Source organism: Sus scrofa, chromosome 17, assembly GCF_054392235.1.
Source record: "Sus scrofa isolate SSC_HxYL_T2T_F1_AM1 chromosome 17, Sscrofa_HxYL_maternal_Yorkshire_Landrace_v2.0, whole genome shotgun sequence".
Lineage (NCBI taxonomy): Eukaryota > Metazoa > Chordata > Mammalia > Artiodactyla > Suidae > Sus > Sus scrofa.
The window spans coordinates 7,561,973-7,578,650 of record NC_139399.1 but is presented as its reverse complement, the minus strand read 5'-3'; the positions used below and the strand labels follow the sequence as shown (position 1 = coordinate 7,578,650).

Below are 16,678 nucleotides of genomic sequence, written 5' to 3'. Positions count from 1 at the left end.
ATTGAAAAACTTATGGTCTCCAGAGGAGACAGTTTCGGGGTGGGGGGGATGTGCTTGGGCTGTGGGAAGGAAATCCTGTGAAACCAGATTGTTATGATCATATACAACTACAGATGTGATAAATTCATTTAAGTAATAAAAAATAAAATAAAAAAATGAGCTAGAGTATTGACAAGAGACCATGATTCTAGAGACCAGGATAATGGATTCAAAAAAAAGAAAAGAAAAAAGAAAGTCATGTGGATGGTCAAGCTGTATCTTCCAAGCGCTAATATAGTTAGATAAACATTTTAAACTTGAATAAAAAAATAAATAAAATGCACAAGTGTAAAACTCTGGGACTGGCTTCTTGACCAGGTGGGCCCTTAGTGCACAGCTGTCCAGGGCATTTCGGGTGGTTCCGCCCACTCGACCGCGAGTGGTTGCATGTTAACAGGGCAGAGTTTCCAAGGGCCATCGGATGTCCGCTGAGGGTGGAGGGAGGACAGGACACAGGCATAAGGCGACAGGCGGGGGCTGGAAAAAAACTTTAGCCACCTGAGATCTGCTGAGAAGTAGTGACTTGCGCAGCGCCAGGGCTGGGTGAGACCTTTTGGGCGGTACCACCCTCTTCCTTCCCCGCCCACGGCCGGCCGGGCCCTGCCTAGCAGCGCAGAAGAGCAGGGGCGGGGCGACCTTTGCTCCTCGGGGGCCGCGAGGAGCCCCACACCGCTTCCGGCTCACCTCTCCCGCTCCTCCCACCGAGACGGGTTTGGCCACCGCGGCCACCGCCTCTGTGTGCCCTCACTTCGGGCCGCGGTTTCGATCCGACTCGCCTGCGAACTGGTTTCGATTAGGCTGCCAAGCGTGAGAGAGGGCGAAACTGACTGGACGGAGGAGCGAACTAGGGACAAGCTTCGGAGCGCGGACTGCCCTGCGCCAGAGACAAAGAGGGGGCGGGAGGAGAGCCAGAAGCAGGACTCCGGGCGCTGCAGCGGCGAGCGTGCGGACGTTGCGGAGCCGAATCCTGGGGCGCTCTCGGCGGGTGCGAGAGCTGGACAACTCAAGCCGGCGGCGGAGGCAGCAGGTGCGCCGTCCAGGATGCGGACGCCAGTGGTTATGACGCTGGGCATGGTGCTCGCGCCCTGCGGGCTGCTGCTCACCCTGACGAGCACGCTGACGCCAGGCTGGCGGCTGGTGAAGGGCTTTCTAGACCAGCCGGTGGACGTGGTGCTGTACCAGGGACTGTGGGACATGTGCCGCGAGCAGAGCAGCCGCGAACGCCAGTGCGGCCAGCCAGACGAATTGGGATACTTCGCGGCAGAGCCCGTGAAGGTGGCACGGGGACTCATGGTCACGTCGCTGGCCGTCACAGCCCTGGGGCTGCTGCTGGCGACTCTCGGCGTGCGCTGCTGGCAGGACGAGCCCCACTTCGCGCTGGCTGGGCTTTCGGGCGTCGTGCTCTTCGCCGCGGGCCTCTTGAGCCTCATCCCAGTCTCTTGGTACAACCACTTCTTGGCAGATCGCGCCGTCCTGCCGGCTCAGTCCAGCCCGGTCACCGTGCAGGTCGGCTACAGCCTGGTGCTGGGCTACCTGGGCAGCTGCCTGCTGCTGCTGGGTGGCTTCTCACTGGCTCTCAGCTTCGCTCCTTGGTGCGCAGAGCGCTGTCGGAGCTGCCGCAAGGCCTCCCCCAGCAGCGCGCGCCGCAGCAGCATTAGCACCGTTTACGTCGACTGGCTCACGCCAGCCATCAAGTACTACAGCGACGGCCAGCACCGGCCGGGGCCCGCCCAGCTCGGCCCTACCAGCCGGCGAAAGGCAGGCTTCCCGATGCCCCGGCCGCCGCCCAAGGCCTACAGCAACCAGGTGGACGTGCTCGACGGAGAAAAGTCTCCGGACTCCCACCTTGACGGGTCCTCCCGCAGCACCCGGCCCTGCGGCAGCGCGCTGCCTTGCGACTCTGACTTGTAGGCAATGCCCCAGCCTGCCCTGGCCAGGAGGTGTCTGGCTGAAGGACTCGCCCCACGTGGTCCAGCCTGGAACTTAGCTGTTACTGTTATGCTGAAACACCTGGCTTGGAGTCGGACCCCCGGGTGACCTTCCTTTCCTGTGGCCAAACTCGACTCCTTGGACAATTAGTTCAGGTTGGGTTTGGTTTTCTTTTTATGGAATTTAGTGTTCCTCCCCAGAGGGATCAGGGTCCTCTTATGGAGGGACAGGTTATTCATACTTTAGCTGAAGGAGATCTAGAAGGGGTGTCTTTGCATGGTGTTGACCAGGGACACTAACAACAGAAAGTCAAAATCAGCAAATTGCCTCAAAACTGATTTAACACCTTGAAACAACAACATTCTGAAATGCTTATGAACCTTGTATCAATAGAATTATTAATTTTTTTCTGCTGCATAATTCATTTTCATGCAAACTCTCAAGAGACTGGTTTATTTCTGGCTATATTTGAACAAGGCTCTTAAATGTAGAGCCATGCAAATACCAGTAGCCTTAGTGGCTTTGAAGGAATGAAATAATCTGATTAAGTCATATTTACATTTCTTCATGCATAAATAGGATTTATTTTTTTCACTTCTTTTTAGTATGAAAGTTGAGGTCATCCCAGAGTTTCTCTTCTAGAAGCCAGAAGAAGAATGAAGGGACTAATGCTATATTGTTCTATTTCTTGGCTACCTCACCCTGGACAGAAAGGGGACTATATATTAAATATTTGGTATAAAATAGAACCTGTAAATCACATTAGACTAACATACATGTGTATATATTTCTTAATTTTAAATAAAACTAGAAAGGAAGAGTTTCACTGTACTCACAAAAGCTTTTTTGCCTCCAGTGCAACCTTTGGGAGTTATTACTAACAATTTCCTGGCTGCCTATGCACTGTTTCTGAAATCTAGCCCTTAGATCTTTACACCTTTTAGCATAAGATTGCTAAAAGTAGCCAATGGGCCCCCACTTCAATCCTAGATGGCTTTATTTTCAGATTCATGCTATTTTCTGTGCAAAGCCAAGTTTATTGTTGAGAAAACCAGAAGCACCAGTTTCCATATGAGGTGAGACTAGAAATCTTTTTCTCTTGTAACGGTGCTGCCTAAAATCATAGGTAGGCAGCTCTGTGTTCCATAAGCAGGACTAAATCTCCAGCAGGGCTAGCTCCAATTCCAAGTGGTTGATTTAAAGTTGTCTTGATCTGAATTGAATCTTAAAGCTGCTATTGGTAGCCAATTCAGAAGTAGGAACATTCAGTTCAGTAAGCAGAGAGCTATAGCAGATCTAACTAAACAGCATGTACTGCTTGTTAACAGTGGAAGGGATAATATAGATAATATACTGGAATAACCTGCTTATTTTTGCAACCCCAAACTTGAGTGTTTTGGCGTGTCACTTCACAACGTTTTTCAAATGCAAATTCTGATTCAACGGGTTTGGAGTGAGGCCTGAAACTGATTTTCTAACTATACTCCTGGTTCACAGACCCCCAGTGGGGCTTCATGGTTCTCCTTAGGACTGTGCCTCACTCAAATTTCAATCCCAACTGGCAGCACATAATCAGACCTTTGAGAGCTGCTGTTCAAATGAGTTACTGGACTTGAACTCAGGAACAGAGCAAGAGTGGAGAAAAGGCAACCCTGCTTTTTTCAGCTGACACCTCAAAGGGCAGGAATTGGGCACCTGAGAAGTCTGGACCTGGCAGACAACATAAAGACACTGGGTTTCTGGCAAATACTGAATCTACCAAAGCTTTCCTGCATCATCATTCCAATGTTTCTAGGGATGCCTTGGTAAAAATCAAGGCTCATGCTTTGTATGTTTTCACTTCTCCCTGCCCAGTTACTCTCCACTGGTTTATATCCAAAAGATTTCCACTTGGGTGATTAAGATCTGCTGCCAAGAGTTAGAACTCCATTTTTTTTTTTTTTTTGTCTTTTTGTCTTTTTGCCATTTCTTGGGCCACTCCTGCGGCATATGGAGGTTCCCAGGCTAGGGGTCAAATTGGAGCTGTAGCCACCAGCCTACACCAGAGCAACAGCAACGTGGGATCCGAGCTGCGTCTGCAACCTACACTACAGCTCACGGCAACGCCAGATCCTTAACCCACTGAGCAAGGCCAGGGATAGAACCCACAACCTCATGGTTCCTAGTCGGATTCATTAACCACTGAGCCATGATGGGAACTCCAGAACTCCACTTTTTTTTTTTTTGGTCCTATCCACAGAAATAAAACCAAAAAAAAAAAAAAAAAAAAAAAACTCCTTTAAAAGATACAAACTTCCTTTTGCTATAAAAATATTCAAGGTGGCATGGAAAGAGACTCCTGCATCAGTCCAGGATCTGGATTTGACTTGAGGGTTATTCTTTGCTATGGCAGCAAAAACTGACAATGGACTTCATGCTCAGATGCTAGAGGAGGCTGGAGTCTCAGGAACTGCTGTTGCTGGTGACCACTTATCCTGAATCTAATACCCACTAGCCAAGCAACTACAGGGCAGTGAGACACTACCCTGAAATACTGCTGCCTCCTGGGTTCAAGCCCTGCATGCTTCTGATGTGCCATCATGACTCACTTTAAATAATCCTAAGGACATACAGAGTATGTGTCTACATTTAATGGGTAAAGGCTTTTTTTCTTTTCTTTTTTTTTTTTTTTTGTGGCTCCCCCAGGGCATATGGGGTGCCCAGGCCAGCAGGCCAGGGATCTAATCTGAGCCATAGTTGCGACCTATGTAGCTGCTGCAGCAATGCCAGTTCCTTAATCCACTGTGCCTGGCCGGGGTTGGAACCTGTGTTCTAGTGCTCCAGAGATGCCGCTGATCCTATTGTGCCACAATGGGAAAAGGGAATTCCTAAAGTCTTTTCCAGATTATGCGAGTTCTGCCTGGAGGAGTGAGGAATCTGTGAAAGTAGAGCAGACCCTGTATTAACACAGCTGCTGCTCCACCCATTTGCCAATCCAGCTTTGATCTGGATGCACACCCTTACTTAGAAGGGGTGAGGTTTTTGGCACACAGGCTGTCTGTCCCTTGCTGAGGCTCTGAGAGGTGCTGTCAAGGATGTTTCAACAACCAACCACCTCTTCATGGCCTAGATCATTCATCTGGTAAGTTTTGGAGCACCTGTTATTCTGTCAGCCCATCTGTGGACATACCTGGAAAGCAAATCCATTCCAGGGTCTGCTTTTTGTGTTACTTTCATACTCTTGCATGAGAAAGATGTTCAAGGAAAATGAAGAATAATAAGCCAGGGTCAAGGGCTAGAGAAAAAAGGGCGATATTTTAAGTACAGTAGTCAGGAAGGAGGTGAGGCTGGAGCAGAGAACTGAAAGAAAAGTTTGGGGACCAGAGAGAACAGCAAACTTCAAGTTCCCAGTAAGGAAATATTAATGAAAACAGATTGGCATGGTGGTCTTGGCACCACTGTTTTGCTCCTTTACACAGCACAGACTGATAAGGATAGGAAGAAGCTGGTGGTCAGTGAGTCCCAGGAAATCTTCTGGGCTATGCTTTATTGGGCTAATTGCTTCTTTAGGAGGGAATACAGTCTGGAACAGATTCAGTCAGTCGTACAAAATGTTTTCAGAGTCAAATATAAACAATTTGATATCTGAATAGCTGGCGAGGAATATCCTACTTGCCTGTGTATAAACAGCCCCAAATTTAGTGGGCAGAGAAAGATATTTCAACTTCAGGGCCTCAGAGTGCTGGAAAAGGTTAATAAAAAGGAAATCCCTCCCACATGCCCACTACTCACTCCACATCTTCACTCTGGCCTTCTTAAAATGAAGGGCTGTAATATGTCTTAAAACTCTTAGGTCGTCTCTGGCATTCACTTTGACCTTAAATTCCATTCATGATTTGGCCAAGGCCTAGGTTTTCACCCTGCTTAGTTTCTCCCATACACATACCCTAATTTGCCCCATCGGCTTAGAGGTATCATATCTGAACATATCATTTAAGTGTCCAAATGTGTGCTTTTCTTGGTGTACCTTCACATTTTATCTCTAAACTGAAGGTAGGGGCATAGATGGCTTCTATTTAGTTTTGCAGTCCCAGCATGGGTACAAATCCTTCTTCCAAGCTTGATAGCAATTTAACACATTAAAGTTGCCTCTAAAGCCAGTTTCTGTACCCAAGTGCTTCCTCACCTTACACACAGCGTATCATGTACATGGAAAGTAATCTGTGGCCTGAAACTCAGGGTGGAAGCCAGTAACACAGGTGGGGAGTGGCACAGGAGCTACTGGGTGAATTGGATTATGACTGGCTTACAAAGACCAGTCAAGCACAACCCATGCCTCCTCTATTCCCAAGAAACTTACCAATGAGATCTTTCTCCCTGTGGGAAGGGAGAGAAATAAGGAACTCGATCAATAATTCAAGTAGAAATTTGTGTGACATTCTCACCCCATCTTCCCAACAACATCTGCCCTCCATTCTGCTCTTTTTCACCGCACACAGTAACATGACCTCCTCCAGCCAATCTTTAGGAAGCAGAACTGAACATGGGAAAAACAAGGTTTAATCTGCTCAAGTAAAGGAAAATATAGAGAAGTCTTGGGGTAGAGGGGAGACACTACTGACTAGAGGGCTTAATTTTCCACTTGGGCAAGTGGAGAAAGTGGCATAAGATTTAAGTACAACTCTACCATAGTCATCCAAAGACCTCTGTGCCACCTGTGTGACAAATGCCCCTGCCACTCCTCCCCCTACCCCATTGTGGTTGCCTCCCAAATTGCTGCCACTCACCACAGGGCAGAAGAAAACTGAACAAGTCACTGCAGTGTTTCTAGAACTTGAGTAATAATATGTTCCCTAAAAACAGCCTAAGCTCTGCCCTTTCTGGATTTTAGTTTCTCCAGCAGTATAACCGGGCAGACTAGATTAGATGTTATCAGAGGGCCTTCCTGAATCTAATATTCTGAGAATGAAGATTAAGAACTAGATGAGGCTGAGAGAAGAAACAGGAAAATTGAACAGTGAAAGATATAAAGCTGATTGGCTCATAAAATTAGTAACTGGCCTTGAATGCAACAAACAAGTCCATATTCTAGCTCTTGGTTTCTCTGAATTTCCTAAGCCTCCCAGCAGTTAAAATGGTAGAAACTTAGTATCTCCCTCCCATCATCCATGAACCCTCTTCTAATTTGTTTTCTCAAGAGCATAAGCACAGTCCTCTTTTTGTAGCAACCAAACAATTCAACCAATTGTGAATGGAATATTTTCAATGTAGAACCTGCAGGTAGAGAGGGCCAGCTGAAAGGGCCTTGAGCATCTATGGATTTTGGTATCCAAGATGCCCCTAGAAACAATCCCTCGTACATACTGAGGGACAACAGGATGAAATGCTTAATTTAACTCTTAATTGCTAGCAATAGACACAAAATGGTGTTTCGTGTAGAGCTCTTGAAGCCTCAAGCATAGAATATTTAACTTTCCCAAAGCTCCTTTTTCTTCCAGAAGAAAACTCAAATCTATTTAACAGGTTACAGAAATTGAGTAACTATAATGAAATCCAAATTTTATGTCTTCCCACAGCCTTACTTCTCCATTTATTAGCTGTAGAGAAATTAAGAAATTAATAAATAATGTAGAGATTGTCACGTTAGAAGGGTCTTATGCTTTATAATGTGTCCATTGCTTCAAACAGATCAAGTTATAAAATTGACATATTACAGTCAATTGACATATAACAACAACCAATTCAGGGGATGCGATGGTTAGGAATTAAGTATAAAATCTTGAGTATCCTTTCATAAAATTAAGCCTTTCTGGTGAAAAAGTAACATTCAGATGTGTTTTGTGAATTCTTGAATAGACAAAGTACACCAGGTCATGTTAAACTAGACTTGGCTAGGGGATGTGGCTAATACTTTGGCACATGTTCATAAGAGACCAAAGGTGGGAAAAGATATAAAGTTGGGGCAAGGTGGGGGGAGCACACACGTGATGGATTTGGCTGCAGCCAGCTCCCCTTTTTTCCCAGAAAGAGTAAGTAGCAGGTATTTCTAGGACCCAAACAGGAAATGGGTCTGCAGAGCAGGAGGGCAGACGTACCACTCTAACACAGAGCCTGGGGAAGCAGGCTGAGCTAGCCAGAACATCAGCCCTAGAAGTCCGGTAGAAGCATAAGGTCTATGGAGCCAAGACAGAGGCTTAAGCACATTTGTTGTACCTAATCCATGTAGGCTTTTGATCTGGATGCTCTTGTGCCATTGGCATGCGCTTGTGTACAGATAAGAGGCAGAGCCTTTCCAAGGGCAAACTCGGCAGAGAGGATGGCTCTTGGGAGAGGTGGCGAAAGAAATGTGAGGTTCACTCTGTGGATGAGAGGGGTGTCAGGTACTAGTGGTGCTGAGATGGGCTCTCTCAAATACTGCTGAACCACAGAGGCAATTTAATGGTGTTCCATGTATCTCCCGGCCTCATGGAAAGTGGGCCCCCGGCGTGTTCTTCAGGTCAAGTTGATCTGCACTTGGGAATTTTTATACTCGACTGAAAAGCACAGTGTGTTTTATAACTACACCCCCAGTAATAAGCCTAGGACTTCTCTTTATGTTTGGCATCCTACAAATTCGTTCCACAAGAAACTAAATATGAATAGTCTGGAAAATGTTCAAGCAAGAAGTCTTCCAAGTTGTGTTTACTACAACTTGGAATCGCTGTCAGTCTCAGATACAATGTTAAGCAGTGTATAAGCATTTTTGAGTTTTAATTCAATTATCATTGGGGTAATGATTTAATGATAAGAGAGTTGCCCAAGGTTGCTGCTGTTGAACTTTAGACCATACTCCTGCTTTGTTACACCTGTGCGCCATCACAGATTCAATGCCCTTAATTCCTTGTGTGAGCGTGAGTAGAGCAGTCATCCAGGAAGACTTGCAGAAGTATTAGCAATTCAAAGGGGCTCTGGAATCTAAGTAGTGTTTGTATGTTCCTCAGCAGGCATGAGCTGGTTGAGATGAATTCTGGTCCATACCTATGACTCTGCCCACCAGTATCCACGTGAAAGAACTCTTAGACTAATTATTTGTCTGAGTTTCTACAACCTATAAAGTCAATTTACCTGTGCTTAGTTTTAGAATCAAATAAGAACATAAGAAAAACACTGTTTTTATAAATCTTCAGCAGAAGTAAATACTAAACTTTGCAGTCCAATGTGTCAGAGAGGGACGGTAGGAAACTAACACTTGAATATTTTCTACCCCATAAGGCAAAGATTCAGAAGACAGCATTCCTTTTTGTAAAATGGGGAAAACAGGTTCAGAGAGATTTAAGTAGCTCAAAAAGTTAGTACCAGAGCCTAGATTCTGGATTCAAATTCAGAACTGTCAATTAGTACTGAGCCAGGCATCCTGGGAACAGAAAGCTTTTGTGGATAAGTCAGCACCTAAATTACATGGAGATTGTACTGAAATCTGACCCTGCCTATTGAAAATTCAGTTTTTCAACACTCACTAACAAAACCAAATGGCTTCCTCAAATTTAAAAGGCATTTATTTATTTTTGCATTTTTTTTTAGGGCCACACTTGTGGCATATGGAAGTTCCCAAGCTAAGGGGTCTAATCAGAGCTGCAGATGCAGCCTGCACCACAGCCACAGCAATGCAGGATTTGAGCCATGTCTGTGACCTATGCCACAGCTCACGGCAATGCCAGATCCATAACCCACTGAGCAGGGCCAGGGATCAAACATGCATCCTCATGGATATTAGTCAGGTTTGTTACTGCTGAGCCACAATAGGAACTCCTGAAAAGCAGTTATTTTAATATGAAGTTACCATTGACCACAGACTGTTACAGAAGTTTAAAAAAGTACACAGTGAAATATATAAACAATTTTTATTGAGATGTTTCAGCTCCTTTTTTATCTGATTAGTCAGTTTGTAAAGAGGTTAACAATTCCTGTAGGAAAAGAGATTTGAAATTAGAGAAGACACATTACACTAAAGCAAAACAAAAAGACAGAGATGGCTAAGCTATACAGAGATCATGGGATTGAGGGGGACATAAATTTTAGGGGTAACTCCAACTAACCATTATTATACCTCACTCTACCCTACAACAGCATTGAGCCCCTTTTGGAAGTCCCCCAAAAGCTGAATTTCTTGGTTACAATTTCATGTATGTCTCACTCTGGTTTGAACAACCAAAGAACAACCAAAGAACAGAATCTGAAAACAAAAAAGTTACTGAGCATTCATTTGCTCTACATGATAGCATCATTTGCCAATAACAAAAACCTCTTCAGCACTGCCTACTTTTAACCTCCTAAGGTTTTTCAGAAAGGGCATTCTGTGAGTGGACCTCGCCATCTGTTTTCCGAAAAGACATTTCCCAGGCATACCTGTTCATCATATGCTTCATTGACAAAAATCTCACTGTTCATTAGATTCTCCTCTTCTTGGTCATTTTCTTTATGGCAGGTTGGATTTCTTAATGATGCTGCACTGTTTCTAGAAATCAGAGAAACAAAGTCAAATACTTATTCCTTAGGGTAGAAGCTGGGATTGAGGCATGGTTAGAAAGAGCTGACCTGTCCCCTATCAAGTCATTGTTATGGGAATTTAGCTGTTTTAATAGTCTCTTTAACAAAGCAACTGACCTAGAATGGATAACATTTGAGTCAGTTATGATTCATTACTAGAAATTCACTTAAATTCCAAAATGATACATCATCTCAATTGAGGGGGAACGAGGTAATTGGAGTCTGTGAGAAATGAATCCAAAAACAGGCAAGTAGCAACTGGACACGGGTGAGTTAAGAAAGTAGGTTAATGTAGAAGACAGGCCTGGCTGACAATCAAAAGCCCAAGGGAACCACCTCAGTTCATCTTAATATTAACCAGGTGGCTATTACCAGTGTTATTTTAGGCAAGACCTATTTTTCCTGGCCTGTTCTTCAGTCTATAAAGTGAAAGTCTAGACAGAGGAGATGATCTGTCCAGGTCCTTTAACAGGTAAGGCTGCTTTGTTGCCCAAATCACTCCTCAGAGGACAAATTTCTAGAGTGTATTCATACCTCCAACCCCATTCATCTTGTTTTAATTTTACTTAATAAGCCTTCTTTGGAGTAAAATTCTCCCATGAGGACATCAGTAGCTGCTCACCGTTTTAATTTGTGTTCTCTTCTGAAATATACAAAAGCTCCAAGAACTGCCAGAACCACCAGTAGAGTTACGGTTAAGCTAAGGGCCATAGAGCCAGGGGCAGGTCCATGTGCCGCTTCTTCACAGAACTCTCCACCATACTTCATCAGACAGCTGCATTTTTTCAGATCTCCTTCCATTGTACAGATTCCCCTCCCATTACAGAAATCGCTGCTACAGAGTATGTATTTTGCCTTCCGTGAGTCCTTGGGCTGAACGCCTTCCTTCGTTTCTGGAGTCTTACTCTTTAGAGCAGGAGTCAGAGGTATTACTGTTTGTCCAACAGGATAATTCTTCCCTTCTGGACTTGGAGATCTAGCCTTGTTAGACCTGGTACCCTGGAGAGGTTGGGCAGCATTTGGTGAAAGTCTTTTTCCAGCCTCTGACATTTTAGGTGTTGGTTTCGAATGAGTTTTATCTGGATAGGTACCTTCAAAAACAGTGGGTATGAGTGTAGGTATATACGCAAGTTTGTCATTGTCAATTAAAAATTGTTTCAGAAGAACAAGAATTCTAGTGGGCTGAACCAAATAAATTCAAATTTGGGAGTTCCCGTGGTGGCTCAGTGGTAACAAACCTGACCAGTATCCATGAGGATAAAGGTTTAATCCCTGGCCTCACTCACTGGGTTAAGGATCTGGCATTGCTGTGAGCTTGGTGTAGGCTGAAGATGAGGCTCAGGTTCTGCATTGCTGTGGCTGTGGTGGAGGCCAGAAGCTATAGCTCTGATTTGATCCCTGGCCTGGGAACTTACATATGCCATGGGTGCAGCCCTAAAGAGACCAAAAAAAAAGAAAGAAAAAGAATATATTTTTGGCCAAATAAAAACTATTAAAAGCTGATTTAAAAAACTACATAGCTTAAGGCACTTAAAATATTTGGTTTGGAGATCAGTGTAGTCCATCACACCAATTTATTTTTAAGTGGTATGGTATGCAGAATTTTAGCCAAAGTAGATTCCACCAGTTACAAAAATGTTTTACTCTGTAAGGATGAGTGTGGTAGATCAAAGTAGTAATTATCTAGATAAGAAAGGTTAAGTTTATCTGCAAATATTTCAATTTTTTTTTCAGTCCAAGTAAATTGGAGGTTTGGCAACATGTACAAGTTGCAAATATTGAACCAGATTTGGTGCAGTGGTGGGAGGGGTACTCATAAAGCAGGGAGTAGGTGATGGGGTTCTAACCATGAGTTAAGTTTGTGTTTAAGGCATTTCACCATATTCTCCATCATTGTTGGCACAAGTATTAGTCTTCACATGGAAGACCAAACAACCAGGAGTGAAGGCAGTGGCATTAACAATACAACTGCTTCTTGCCTCTGCTCTAAGCCGGCATCGCAGGAGTATGTCCACTCCCGGGCGTTTAGGGTCCCTGATGGTAGCGTACACCCAGAGGAAATCAGTCTAAATTTTAGACACCCACGACCATTTCCCACCAAAAAGTTTTATGTAAAAGTCAGGGTAAAATCACTAAGGAGCAGAGTCAATTCTGGGGCCTGGGTCATCAGGAACAGGAGAGCAAGTGAAGGTAAGTTTCTGGTTTCATTTTAAAAGCAGGTGGTAAAGGTGATACATTTCTCACTCATTTACCCTCATCCTTGAGTCACTGTCAACACAAGACTTTCAACAAAACCAGCCTCATTTGCTCATACAATCAACTCTAGGAATCAAAGTCCCTTATCTTTCCTATTTCAGATGAAGTGTTTGGGGATAATAACTGGTCTCTCAGCTAGCTAGGTTTTAGGAAATTGAGAATTTAAGATGAGAAACCAAAGAGAACTCTTCACTGTAAGATTCCTTTTCCAAATCTAGTCCTTTACTAGTTGTGACCAGTTTCAGTACCAAGCCCACTGTCTCTTTGATTCTACAGTGAAAGGGACTTGGATATTAATGAAGCTGTAGCTGGTGGTTCCAGCAGAATTAGATATTATGGTCACTCAACTGACTGGCCACAACAGCACTGTCCCATGAAGGCACTATCTGAAACAGTATTTCTGTAACAACCATCTACAGCCAGCATTTAAGTATTAACATGACAGTGTTATGTACTAATATGACAGCTTTCCAAACCCTCTCTTGGATTCCTTAACAACTCTTTGAGATAGAAAGTGCTGTTTCCCAGTTAAAAAGGGAGAACCGAGACAAGTCAACTAGTCTGCCCAACCTCTTACCCTTAGACGATTTCACTATCAGGATCAATTCCCATGGACTGACTCAAATCTGGGTTAGATGATGATGTTTTTTCAGACAACAAACACTGTGGAGCCCTGTGGCGCATACCACATATTGCCTACTCTAAAATCAAATTGGGGGTACATAAGCTTTTCACAAACTGTTCACATAATCCATATCCAATTGCCTGTGTTTAAAAGTTTTATATTTTTTAAAAGTACACAGTAAGAAAGAGGTAACAGTTTGAAGGATTCCATCTGGAGAAATATTGTGGATTTAGATGTTACTAAAAGTAAATCATTCACAATGACTGATAGTGGGTCCTGGGTAGGAGTTACTCACAGTCCATCTCATCAGATCCATCCAGACAGTCCAAACGACCATCACAAACTTGCTCCATGAAAATGCATTTCTGACCATCCTTACAGGATTGTGCCCGTGGAGGGCATCGGACAGCTTCAACACATTTGTTTATGTCAGCCAAGTAGTACCCACTGGAACATTTACAAGTCTGCCCTTCTGGGTTTGGTAAACAGATATGGCTGCATCCTCCATTGTCTTTTGAGCAACTGTTACTGCCTGTGGACCCCCATACCCCCCAAAAAATTAATTTAGACTATTTCAGAAAGGTCTTCTGCAAACTTTCTGCAAACAGACTCAGCGTTATAGGACCCAGACGTTTTTCCCAGAGTGGATAACTTTTCAATTTAATTCCTTTTAGTCTACTAAGTACCAAGTGATTAGCGATTTTTCTCCATGGAAAAGGATGGCTTTAGGTAAGTTCAGACAAAGACCAGCTTAAGAAAAATGAAGGAGAACCCTGGCTCATCCAAGTTCTCTTTTCCCTTCTACCAAACAGCCAACATCAGAACTAGAATTCCAAAAAGGTTCTCCCCAGAAAGCCAAGGCTTTAGGAGTTTAAGCAAAACTAGTACTAGTTGATGAAGTTTAGCTTTCAAAAACCAACCAACGGAGCAGCATTCCCTTAAGACAAGACACTCATATACGCTAGTAGTAGGTATTGTTAACTATTTGAGTGTTAATCTCAACAAGGAACAGATTTCATCTATTACTGTCCTAATACTCCCCAAGCATTCAATTAGGCACTCCATCTGTGTCTATGAGAGAGGTAGAGAAACACACTTATGGACATTCAAGTTGGTATTTCAAAGATAACAAGTATACACAAGTGACAATGACTAGAATCAAGACCTGTTTCACTTTATTTATTTTTTGTCTTTCTGACTTTTTAGGGCCACACCTGTGGCATATGGAGGTTCCCAGGCTAGGGATCCAGTTGGAGCTACAGCTGTCAGCCTACACCACAGCCAGCACAGCAAGGACCTGTTTCACTTTAGAACTAAAAGGGAATTTCAATCTACAATAAGACAACTTAAATAAAACCCAAGTATATCAAACCCCAGCCCAATATCCTTAGCACTATTATGTTTCTTAGAAAAGTAACAGGACTAGCTATATACCAGAACTGCACAGAGATAAGGGAGTTATGCAGATCTACATGAATATGCCAGGGGAATATTTTAATGGGAAACACAGATTTTCCAAGGAGATATTATAGGATGGACCAGCCCCTTAATGGGGAAATTCAGTAGACTTCAGTGTTGTTATGATCATTACAAGGTTGCTTACCCTGTTGACTAAATTTACTGTAAACTTTTAAATCCACAATCTTCTGGTCTACTTGGAACCACCTGTTTTCTAAAAGTTCTGCCTTGCTGTACCAAACTTTATTGGTTTCAGCTGAAACAAAAGGCAGTGAACATTTATTAACAAAAATGAAACTTTTACCTTACAACAACTTCCTGGGCAAAGAACATTGCTCAGTATGCAAAATGCTACTCATCTGCAAAAACCCCAGTTGAATAATAAGAGTTTTACAGAAGAGACATGCATTTTTCCAAATATTGTTTCTGGGAAGAAATTTCAATAGAAATAAAAATAGTTCTATGCCTTTGCCCCAAATAAAGTCTTATGAAGTTATGTCTATCACATTTATACATAGCTAGATATAAAGACAGAAAATGAAGACATTTAAATGCAGCTCATGCAAGTCATGAATAATGGTTTTAAACATTATTCCAGAACATTTCTGAAAATGGCTGATCTGCACCAAGAGTCACCAGAGGATCTTAAAGTAAATGGCAAAGGTCTCACCACATACCTAACAATTTAGGATCTTTGGGGTAGGATCTGACAACTTACTTTTGCAATTCTGATGAGGCCAGCTCAGCTGGTCAATGGACCAGCATTTGGAAATATAAAAAGTTAAATTTACTTTAAAAAGCATTTTCCAGTTTTACTTAATCTAGGCTCTAGTCAGAAACAATACAGCAGAGCATTTTGGTTAAGAAATCTCTTTGAATACCAGAAATACCTTGCAAGTATAGAATCCTCTAGAATTCACCAAGTACTTTCATGTGTACCTAATCAACTGAGACAAGTACTGTCTCACATTATAGGAAAGGCATTACAGCTACTACCTGACAAAGCAGTTATACCACCTAGTTCCAGTTCCTGGCCCAATTCTGTCGGTACCATACACTAGTGTCCTCCAAAGCCAAGAGCCTCCTATGAAAGCCATAAATCTCAGGCAGAATGGGACTAAGTATATTCATATAAAGAATAACCAAATAGGTAAAAACTCCCCCAAATCACAGAATCACTGTTAACATATAATGTTAAATTAGGGAAGTTGCTTAGCTATTCTTCCAAAATAAAGGCATTGCCAAAGATCAGTGCTGAGAAGTATCAGATTTGCTTTAGACACCCAGGAATAAATCTGAGTCCCAAAGACAATCAGATATAGAATCAAGACCTACCATCATCAACTGTTGTCCAGAACATCATGCCTTGGCCATAAGTGAAGAGGTTAAGGCCCTGAATGCCCCTGCGGTCTACTCTGTATCCAGAGCCATCTCGTTGAATACTTTCTATGAGTCCTCTCCCTAGAAGGAGAGGTTCAGTTAATTTCATGCAGCCCAAACAGCTGGACTCTATCCTGTAGCTTTATGTCTTGTTCTATCTCCCCTCCAGAAGGACAGTGTAGGTCGTGTATCTTTTGGAAGACCAGCTCTTATTCACTCTAACAGTAGTACACCAAGATTTGCTCACTCATATGTGTTAAGTTCTTGATTTCGTTCCTTCGGCAAGAGGCAGCTGCATGACTCTCTGTGCTACTAAATGCTGCTCAGGATGGGGAATGACTGTATTAGTTTGGAAGGTGGTGCAGAAAATGTTCACTTAGACCTAAAAGCTATTTGAAGTTATAGCTGAAGACCAGAAAGCTGAACTTCACTCTTTCACTCTGGCCAAGTCCCCTCACACTCACATTTAGGGAGGAGAAGATAACT

The 16,678-nt window shown here is 43.4% G+C and overlaps 2 protein-coding genes across 20 annotated transcripts in view; one reads left to right on the top strand and one right to left on the bottom strand.

Annotated features, from left to right (window-relative positions):
* The first annotated feature begins 1,079 nt into the window (after window positions 1–1,079).
* CLDN23 (claudin 23) lies at window positions 1,080–2,131 on the top strand. The gene is given in 1 exon segment (NM_001159778.1): window positions 1,080–2,131. A coding segment is annotated over 1 exon segment (870 nt). The 5' UTR covers window position 1,080; the 3' UTR covers window positions 1,951–2,131.
* A 7,682-nt stretch (window positions 2,132–9,813) lies between these two features.
* LOC100524773 (low-density lipoprotein receptor-related protein 2-like) overlaps window positions 9,814–16,678 on the bottom strand; it is a 40,554-nt gene continuing 33,689 nt past the window's right edge. For 10 of the 19 annotated variants that reach the window (XR_014831779.1, XM_085002807.1, XM_085002805.1 and 7 more), the window contains 6 exon segments: window positions 16,148–16,273; window positions 14,958–15,068; window positions 13,650–13,886; window positions 11,096–11,564; window positions 10,333–10,441; window positions 9,814–9,890 (listed from right to left, as the gene is read on the bottom strand). Coding sequence is in view for 18 of the 19 variants with exons in the window: in XM_085002807.1 (XP_084858933.1) it covers window positions 9,861–9,890; window positions 10,333–10,441; window positions 11,096–11,564; window positions 13,650–13,886; window positions 14,958–15,068; window positions 16,148–16,273 (1,082 nt within the window). In the remaining variant the exon portion in view is untranslated. 19 annotated transcript variants of the gene reach the window in all.